Genomic DNA, 10,176 nt, shown 5'->3' with positions numbered 1-10,176 from the left:
CCATGGCCGGCCAACCCTAGTGGGGGAGGAGTCCCAAGTGGACTCCCCCTTAGGGGGCCGGCCACCCCCCCATATGGGAGGTGGAACTCCCACCTTGGTGGGAGTCCTAGCTTGGCTAGGTTTCCCCTCCCTATGGAAGGTTTTTGGTTCGGGTCTTATTCGAAGACTTGGAGACCAACTCTTGGGGATCCACCTATATAATGAGGGGCATAGGGGAGGGGGCCGGACACACCAAAGCCACAACCTGGCCGCCCCCCTTGAGTGGCCGGCCACCCCCTCCCAAACCCTAGCCGCCCCCTCTCCTCCATAGCTCCCGCGTGCTTTAGCGAAGCTCCGCCGGAGTTCTCCACCGCCACCGACACCACGCCGTCGTGCTGTCGGATTCAAGAGGAGCTACTACTTCCGCTGCCCGCTGGAACGGGAGGTGGACGTCGTCTTCATCAACAACCGAACGTGTGACCGAGTACGGAGGTGCTGCCCGTTCGTGGCGCCGGAACCGATCGTGATCAAGATCTTCTACGCGCTTTTGCAAGCGGCAAGTGAACGTCTACCGCAGCAACAAGAGCCTCATCTTGTAGGCTTTAGAATCTCTTCAAGGGTGAGACTCGATACCCCCTCGTTGCTACCGTCTTCTAGATTGCATCTTGGCTTGGATTGCGTGTTCGCGGTAGGAAAATTTTTGTTTTCTATGCAACGTTATCCTACATTGGTGTTGCACTACAGAATTGATGCACTAGCCAACTATCATATCATCACTCCATTCGAATCATGATGTAGAAATTGTTAAAGACCAAATTTATGGCGCATCACAACTTGCAAGTAATTGTTGTTGCACGTATTGATGACTAGCCAACTACCGCAAAAGTCTTTCCATTAAGGAAAGGGGCTATCCAATATTGAGTAACAGTAAAAATTCACCTAGTTATGAGCCACTAAATCTCCAACGCCACCAAGGATCAATTGTTCCAACCGATTTTTGTATTCACATGGGCAAAACTTTATGTAGATAGTGCTTGGAAGAAGAGGGTGAATTCAACTTCAGCCATAGCAGGAATTGGAGTCTATTACACGACGAAAGTCCAAAACACTAACTATAATTTTTTTGCGAAGCGAAATCCTCTGGAATCTCATATGCAATAAGCGGAAGCTCAAGATTTTCTTGTGGCTGCATCCTTTGCAGGAACGCAAGTTCAGAACCACGTCTTCTTTACTGATTGCAGCAACTTGGCCACAACTATGACACCAAGAGGAGCAAATGGTCAAGCCGTTCCATGAGAGAGAAGAAGACAAACTATTCAATTTAGCGAGACCTCTTAACTTAGATGTGTACCACATCAGCAGGGAGATTAATGGAGTAGCTCATGCCTTTGGCTCATCAGGCAAAGCAATCTTCTAGATCGAAGCCTACTAGTTCGTGCAGGAACTCAACTCATAACAGTAAGAACTTATGCAATTAATAGATTTCGTAATCACTAGTGTACAATGCTTATGAGCTGAATGAAAGAACCCTCCTATCTCGTTTAAAGAAAAGTTAAATTAGCGAAAATCGTAAATATGCCATAGAAATCGAACCATGCTTTGAAAGTCCAGTTCAGATTTAGCAAGTAAATCCACAAGTTAATATTGGAACCGAGCAACCGGTGAGGACACGAGGGGTCTATTCGGTATTTCGCGAGCAGGGCCAGGGGACGCTCCGTTTCTTCTCCACGAAGCAGGCCCTCTCCAAAATCCAAATCCAAACCAACTCTCCACGCGCACACGTCCGCCAGACCACGACCATACCATACAGCTCCAGCCCGACCGACTAGACGCGGCTCCGCAGTCGGCGTCGTCTCCTCCCACCTCGATCTCGCCCACCGCCTCCGGCCGATCCGGCCAGATCTCGCGCCGGCGGCCATGGAGAACCTGATCTCGCTCGTCAACAAGCTGCAGCGGGCCTGCACCGCCCTCGGCGACCACGGCGACGAGAGCGCCCTCCCCACCCTCTGGGACTCGCTGCCCTCCATCGCCGTCGTCGGAGGCCAGGTGCGTGCCCCCATTCCCTTTAACCTCCCTCCGCCGGATCTGGTGCTGGTCGCGGTGTTGGATCTCGCGAGCTGCTGGTAGAGCCGCGCGGTTCTAGTTGCGGAGATGCGGTTTAGCTGTGCTTGGATCTGCGATTGCCGTAGCTAGAATTCGGCCGCTGCTACTTTTTTCGAATCTCTTAGTTTCATTGTGCCTAGCTAGCTTGACCACATGACCAGCAATTGAGTAGCCGCAAGCTAGATACTACCACTTGGGATCAACTAGCGGTGTAGGCGCGCGAGGTTCGCGTTATGGGAACCAAGCAATTTTGCGTGGACTCGGGCTGTTAACCAGCAGTTCACGTTTATTTGAGCACCCGAGTGGTTCTGTATTTTGACGTCTGAACTCCTCTGATCATTTGACAGAGTTCGGGCAAATCTTCAGTGCTGGAGAGCGTTGTCGGGAAGGATTTCCTACCCAGGGGTTCAGGTACGGTTATTCGAGCAAGAGCCTGTAAGGTTTGGGGTGCTATGAGTACGTTTCTTAATTCGACGCATTTATCTCTTTGTTTGAATCTGTTCTGCAGGCATCGTCACCCGTCGGCCCCTGGTTCTGCAGCTACATAGGATTGATGGAACTAGGGAGTATGCGGAGTTCTTGCACCAACCCAGGAAACGATACACAGATTTCGGTAATTCCTCTAATTTTCTTCTTATTTTCAAGCTTTATGATGCTGATATTAGGATTAAATGCATGGCCAAGGAGCCATCATCGTAGTATTGAACTATACGTTGGCATGTGTGGAATGCAATTGAGTATGCGAGCCTTGCAATTGTTGACCAAATTCTCTGTCTGCTGCTATTTTCTGTTCATTTTGGTTTAGCTTATCTCGATGCTACCCAGCACACATGACGACATTTGTATCGTTGCAGCCGAAGTGAGGAAGGAGATAGCTGATGAAACTGACAGAGAAACCGGTCGTTCCAAGGGAATATCATCTGTCCCCATCCATTTAAGCATATTTTCTCCAAATGGTAAGATATGCAGATCCCAATGCTGGTAAAATGCCTGTACTGTTGCGCAGTGTTTAATGGTGCTATTTCACTGCTTCATCAATATCAAAAACAGTCATGTATCTCCATTCCTGAATTTCAAAAAAAAATGTTGCTTGCTGATAGTGTTGTGATTTACTTTGAGCCTACCTTTTGATTACGAGCTCATCTCTTTCATTGATAGGATAGCCATACTGTATCTGTCCCTTCTGAATTTTCTTGTTCTGTTTGTTCACTTTATTTTTGTTGTGTCGTAACACTTTTAATCATTGCAGTTGTTCACTTTATCAATATCAAACAGTCATGTATCTCTTCAATTGATAGGATAGCCATACTGTTTCTGTCCCTTGTTTTTGAATTTTCTTATATTGTTTGCTCACTTTTTTTTGTCGCTTCGTAACACTTTCAATCATTGCAGTTGTGAATCTGACTCTTATTGATCTTCCTGGGCTTACTAAAATTGCTATTGGTAAGTGACTATAACTTATGATTCATGAGCTATCGTTCTATTATTGTTCCTGTTTAATTGTTCATTAATCAATTTGCTATTGGTATTATGCTTCTCAGACGGTCAGTCGGACAATATTGTTCAGGAAATTGAAAACATGGTTCGAGCATTCATCGAAAAGGTATTTTGCTGTAGCATGCTTAAATGTTGCACATTAATATTTATTCATCATCATTGCTAACCCTGTTTGTTTTCACTGTATAAGAGGGTGCTTTATTTGGTTATATGTACACATTTACAAGTACTTTTATTATGCATATTGGTTTAACATGCTCTGTTATCAGTCATATAGTAGCAGTTTTGAGCTAGAATTGTCATATCATGAACTGTATAATGCTGCATAACTTAATGCTAACAGAAACTGTTTTGGTGTTTTTTCAGCCCAACTGTATCATTCTTGCTGTTTCTCCGGCCAATCAGGATCTTGCAACTTCTGATGCAATCAAGATTTCACGAGAAGTTGACCCAAAAGGTATGCATTTGTTGCTTTCGTTTCAATAAATGGCGTGTTCGGTAATGTGGCTAATGTCATTATGTTTGCTATCGCTAATGTCTTGTAAAGCTTAATAATCCCAGATTCTTTATTTTAAGAATGTTAGTAAGCTTCATAATGATGTTATCTTGACCTTATTTATTAGACCAAAAGGAGACATAAAGATAGCTACTGTTAGCACCTAAACCTCGTAGTCTATCTTTGTGGATATCCATCATATTATATTGACAATCATTATTTTTTTTGTCATGCTGGAATTTCTTGTAAATGCTATTTTGTGTTAATGATGAAAAGGCAAACTCACAGATAGTAATTGCTTTTAATTTCACCTACCTTTGCTCTTGGTAATTTCAGTCTTTTATGAGCTTGTACTTTACTTTTTGTTGATTCAGGTGAAAGAACCTTCGGTGTGCTCACAAAAATTGATCTAATGGACAAGGGTACTGACGCTGTTGATGTAAGTTCAGATCATTTAACAACCAAGTGCTAAACACTTGCAGCTTTTTTATAGTTAAGCTATCTTCCTTACTGTGCTGTCGAGTAGGTGTTTGATATTCTACTGACCAACCAAGCTTGTTACTACTATCTATCTTTGTTGACTATCCCTCTTAAGAACTGTATGGCAACCTTTTTTTTTCTGTATGACTAATATATGAGCTAATGCTATTAATCCCATGTATTTTGAAACTTATTATGTATGCCTCAACCCTAACTTGATGTTTGTACAAACTCATTTCTACCAACCCCAGCATTCTTCCAACTGTAAACAGATAACATACAGTGTATATCATTGGTTTCCTAGTATGTTTGTTGACCATCTTAGATTTTTGCGAACCAGATCTTCTTACCGAGTTTATGTGCAGATACTGGAAGGAAGATCTTACCGTCTCCAATTTCCATGGATTGGTGTTGTCAATCGATCTCAGCAAGATATCAACAAGAGTGTGGACATGATTGCTGCTAGGCGCAGAGAGCGTGACTATTTTGCTAACACACCAGAATACAAACATCTTGCTCACAGGATGGGATCAGAACACTTGGCAAAGAGTCTCTCAAAGGTATGGCCTTTCCTCTTTAATATATAGTATGTGTTATGCTGTTTCGCTCTTTGACTTTCTTTTTTTGTGCAGCATTTGGAATCTGTTATTAAATCAAGAATCCCAGGTCTCCAGTCTCTTATAACAAAGACTATCGCTGAGCTGGAAACAGAACTTAATCGTCTTGGAAAGCCCATTGCTAATGATGCTGGAGTAAGTGTGGAGTTTGCTCATTCTATAATCAGAGCCCAGTAATTGGCTAGAAGTAAACATACTTCCGATAAATTCTTGTGCATGGTTATTGTTCATCCTTCTAGAAGTTCTTTGTTTGGTTTGTTGCATATGGGACTGTGTTTTACAGTTTATGCTGCTTGGAGCGATGTAATGAATCTCATCTCTTGATTTTCACCTACCAGTCTACTAAGCCATATTTTTTTGTCATGCCTTTTAAAAATCCTGTTTATCTTAGTTTTACAAGTTATGCCTATATGAACTGGTGTTCTTTTCGTTGTAATGTGTGGATTTTAGTGCTCATTTCCTTTTTCCTAGCATGAAGCATTCTCATGCATTTGCCTCTCAATAAACTTGCATACATGATGATAACAACATATTTTGTGACATGCAGGGAAAGTTGTACACGATTATGGAAATATGCCGCATGTTTGATGGCATCTACAAAGAGCATCTGGATGGAGTGTATGTGTCAAATGGAAAATTTATTTTTCTCAGTTTTTTTAATGTCATGCTTGCTATAGGTTGCATGCCTTTCTGTAGTTTTGAATGGTTAATTGTTTTATCTTCTCTGATCTGCTTAGGCATTCTAATACTAGTAAAGATTCTAATCCTGTTGAATAATTTGGTGTTGTGGTATTTACGTGTATATGGTATTGAAGTCAAGTTCTTATTTTTGGAACAATAGGAATGCTATTTTAGTATCTTGGGTAGTAGAGATTCCTTGTTCTTGTATTTTTATACAGAAAAAACATACTGCTCGGTTTCTCTTCAATGAACTTATTGTATGACCTGGGTTGATCAGGCTTAGATGTACAACTGCCACGGCCTTTTTTTCCCATATGAAAGGAACCATGCAATTAAGCATGGAGAATACATGACAGATACTATACTAACTACTATGTGTAGCTGGTCTAGCATGATTATGTTACCAACCAATTGTATGCTGTTTTTACCTTTCATTCTTCTTACTGATGTTGAAATAACCAATATCTTTTTGGCACGACCCTTGAACTGCTTTGCTAAATGAGCAACTGGCTAGCTTGCTGTTACTGTGTCCCATGTCAAAATATCATGCACATTCTCAGTCCTTTCTGTTATCTGCAACTTTGCTCATGTGCTTGTTATTCTGTGAGACCACTATACTATTTGCTTTTCTAATCATGGCCACTAATCCAATGTTATTTTACCCAGGCGTCCTGGTGGTGAGAAAATTTACCATGTCTTCGACAATCAATTTCCCGTGGCAATTAAGCGGTTGCAGTTTGATAAGCAACTGTCAATGGAAAATGTGAGGAAGCTTATAACAGAAGCTGATGGGTACCAGCCTCACTTGATAGCTCCAGAGCAAGGATATCGACGCCTCATAGAATCTTGTCTTGTTAGTATCAGAGGTCCAGCTGAGGCAGCTGTTGACACGGTATGCTGACTCTAAATTAATCTGCTCAATAAAGCAACTCTCTTTTTATCACCGTGTCCACTCAACATTTAGCTTGTTACTTCCTCCGTCCAGAAATGAGTGACCTGGATTTGTCTAGATTCGCATGTATGTACATGGCTACACGCGGATGTAGGGAGTACTTGGCAGCACTTAATTTTTTCAGACTGAGTTTTTTTTGCCACATTGGCAGGTCCATGGAATCCTCAAGGAACTAGTACACAAGGCTATGGCTGAAACACACGTATGTCATCCTACTCCTTCCTAATAAGTTCTCTTACGCTATTTGTGTGATGCATTTATAGTATCTTCTATAAACTAGAGCTGACTGCTCTCTGGTGGTGTTGAGTAATTACCTGGTTGTTTTAGGATGAAATACTACCTCCGTTTCAAGGAATAAGGCGCATGCGTATTCCAAGACGAACTTTGACCATAAAAATTGAGCAATAAAATCTTGATTATATTATATGTAATTTGTATCGCTAGATTCGTATTGAAAAGAACTTTTCAATGATACTAATTTCATACAAACAATGTTTATCTATTTGAAGTAATTTTTGGTCAAACAAAAAACACCTAAAACGAGGGCGCCTTATTCCTTGGAACGGAGGTAGTATATATTAATAAATAAGAATAAGATTAGCTCTTTATCTTATATATGGGGCGATATGTAGGACATGGCTTGTGGGGATGTGGGACATGGCTTGCATCAGATAGGTCTTTCTTTTGTTGATATGAATTTCAGATTTTTTCCCAACCTTTGAGCATGCAAGATTGTAGGTAGAGAGAGAAGTGGGTTTCAAAAGGTAGTCTAATTAAATAATACTCCCTCCGTTCCAAATTAGTTGTCGCAACTTTTTTTCCAAAATGAGCGAACCTACACATGTAAATCTGTCTAGATACATGCGTATCTAGACCAAATCTGACAAAAGCTGCGACAACTAATTTTTTTTGAACGGAGGTAGTAATTAGCAATGCTGTTAAATGCTCACGAAAATGTTCAACTACCTTTCTACAGGAGCTCAAGCAGTTTCCCACTCTTCGTGTGGAAGTTGGCAATGCAGCTTTTGAGTCGTTGGAAAGAATGAGGGACGAAAGCAAGAAGAATACATTAAAGCTAGTTGATATGGAAACGAGTTACTTAACTGTAGATTTCTTCAGGAAGCTTCCTCAGGATGTTGAGAAGGGTGGAAACCCAAGCCACTCTATTTTTGATAGATATAATGATTCTTATCTAAGAAGAATTGGTAAGGCATCATCTATCTTTTAGTTACTATAAATTGTACCCTACCATAACTGCACAAACAGCAATTATATTTTCTTAAGGTTAAGATATTTGTTTATCAAGTGTTACAACCTTAGAAAGATTTACCAAAGGTACTTAATCTTGTGTAAGTTTTTCTTATTAATTTAGAGATTGAACCAGCTAAATTTTCCATAATCCTCCACAATAATCTAACCTGATATGTTCTCTATTTAGCACATTCTGTATTGCTTGATAGTTTATTTTTTTATTTGTCTTTACTACTCTACCTCAGGTTCAACTGTTCTGGCATATGTTAACATGGTATGTTCAACATTGAGGAACTCCATCCCTAAATCCATTGTCTACTGCCAAGTCCGTGAGGCGAAGCGCTCACTGCTCGACCACTTCTTTACTGAACTGGGAGCAAGAGAGGTAATATTTCTTTAACACGCCAAAGTCCATTTTAGTCACCGGATTGATGATGTTCCTATATATACTTGATCAAGGGTTCTGTTACCCCTGAGTATTTGTTCTTAAAGGAGTTATTTCTGTTTCTATTGTCTGTAGATTAGCTGGTGGTAAAGAGAAATTCCGTTTTATTGAATTGTGTACTTAAGAAGACTCCTAATATGTAGATTTGATGTCAATTTTGAATCCAGTTTCTGTCATGTTCATGCATGTTACCTTGTATCTGTCTATGTATATCTTCCACTATTAGTTTCCAATAAACTAATCAATGAGGCGTCTAAGATTCATGGGGTTATTCATGTTTATGCATGTTTCCCTTGTTTCTGTTTTTACCTTTCACTAGTATTTTGCCAGCCAAATATACTATTAGGCGTCCAAGAGTCACGAGACTAATAATATTTTCCTACAAGGGCCCAATGGAATATCAATAATTAACACTAATCTATATGCAGATAAGACAACTTTCGAAGCTCCTCGATGAGGACCCTGCGGTGATGGAACGGAGGACAAACCTTGCAAAGAGACTTGAGCTATACCGGAGTGCCCAATCAGAGATCGACGCGGTTGCATGGTCCAAATAGTTTTGGTCAAGACTTGTCTTGCTCTAATGTGTCGACCTTTGCTCCTTGTTTGGTGACATCTCTCCCCTATCTTGGGGGCATATATAGCTGATTCTTTCTTCCGTTCTAGGTTGTTGTTAGATCACAGCAGCTTGAAGGTGTGTCACGTGGGTTGTGATTTTGTTCCTTGTGCTTGAGGATCCTAGGGGACACCTTTTCTGCTGTACATTCTCTGTATCACGAACGAGTTGCATTTTGCCAGTATATTTTCTATAATGCAAGTTCAGTCTTATGTTTGGTCCTCTTGACTGTCTACACAGCCGTTGATGCTGAATTTTGACTCAAGGACTTGAGCGTAATGTCAAATTTTGACTTGATCATCTTGTCAACCTTTGTAACTACGTACTTGCAGAGATGATGCACGCATGTCTAGTAGGGTACAATTTTGAGTTGGTACTGATATGAATGGAGAGAGTAATTTTGCAGCCTGAACTCTGACGACCCGAGTGAACCAAGAGAAATTCTCCAACATCAGTTTCGAGTTTCTACCTCGTACCACTAGACCTACGCATCGTAGCTTCGCCATGCATAAACTAAACTGACAACTAGGATAATCACGAAAATAAAAGCTTCAATAAAAACGGATACACCCAATACGTCGAAACTCATTGTCCAAGGGTAGAGAAAGACGGTTTCGACATCAAAAACAACAAAAATTAGCGCAAACATGTAATAGCGTATTTGGAATTGTAGCCAAGCTCCCCCATGGGTTCTATACCCGATTCATAACTAGAAAGCTTCTCCGGTCCTTCACTAACTGGGGCTAAAAGCCCTGAAATCCAAAATGCCAAAATAGGAATAAGGCTTGCTATTATTAGAAATGTCCAAAAAATATCATATTCGTGAAGCAGAAACATAATGTACTCCCATTAATGTGGAATAAGCGGAACTTAAATTAGTCAATTCGATTCAGCATTGTCAATTTATCCTTGCCTTGCCTTGATCATACCCTTCTCTGTTGCAGAGGAGACCTTCACTTCACGTCCGTCAGGCACCGCTCGTGTCCCCCTTTGCTGGGACTGGGAGAATGGACGGATGAACGTGGCTCTCCTGGAAATGGGCTGTCCTCTCGTAAAGTA

The 10,176-nt window shown here is 41.2% G+C and overlaps 1 protein-coding gene across 1 annotated transcript; it reads left to right on the top strand.

Annotated features, from left to right (window-relative positions):
* Nucleotides 1–1,737: 1,737 nt before the first annotated feature.
* On the top strand, nt 1,738–9,339 carry LOC127327503 (dynamin-related protein 5A). Its single transcript, XM_051354274.2, has 16 exons — nt 1,738–2,025; nt 2,430–2,493; nt 2,591–2,695; nt 2,937–3,038; nt 3,475–3,525; nt 3,624–3,685; nt 3,946–4,036; nt 4,450–4,514; nt 4,921–5,115; nt 5,188–5,307; nt 5,720–5,790; nt 6,520–6,745; nt 6,957–7,007; nt 7,782–8,010; nt 8,302–8,441; nt 8,930–9,339. Exons 1-16 carry the CDS (start codon nt 1,897–1,899, stop codon nt 9,056–9,058), a joined length of 1,830 nt encoding a protein of 609 aa, XP_051210234.1. The 5' UTR covers nt 1,738–1,896; the 3' UTR covers nt 9,059–9,339.
* The last annotated feature ends 837 nt before the right edge of the window (nt 9,340–10,176 follow it).

The sequence above is a fragment of the Lolium perenne genome, chromosome 1, assembly GCF_019359855.2.
Source record: "Lolium perenne isolate Kyuss_39 chromosome 1, Kyuss_2.0, whole genome shotgun sequence".
In the NCBI taxonomy this organism is placed as follows: Eukaryota; Viridiplantae; Streptophyta; class Magnoliopsida; order Poales; family Poaceae; genus Lolium; species Lolium perenne.
Note: the sequence above shows the minus strand (reverse complement) of the source record. Positions and strands in the feature narration are given on the sequence as shown.

Bases quoted from the DNA above. Each gene is read 5' to 3' on its own strand.
- LOC127327503 (XM_051354274.2), top strand. From the start codon at position 1,897: ATGGAGAACCTGATCTCGCTCGTCAACAAGCTGCAGCGGGCCTGCACC. The intron at 3,039-3,474 runs GTAAGATATGCA...CAATCATTGCAG, and splicing joins AAGCATATTTTCTCCAAATG to TTGTGAATCTGACTCTTATT. The intron at 8,442-8,929 runs GTAATATTTCTT...ATCTATATGCAG, and splicing joins CTGAACTGGGAGCAAGAGAG to ATAAGACAACTTTCGAAGCT.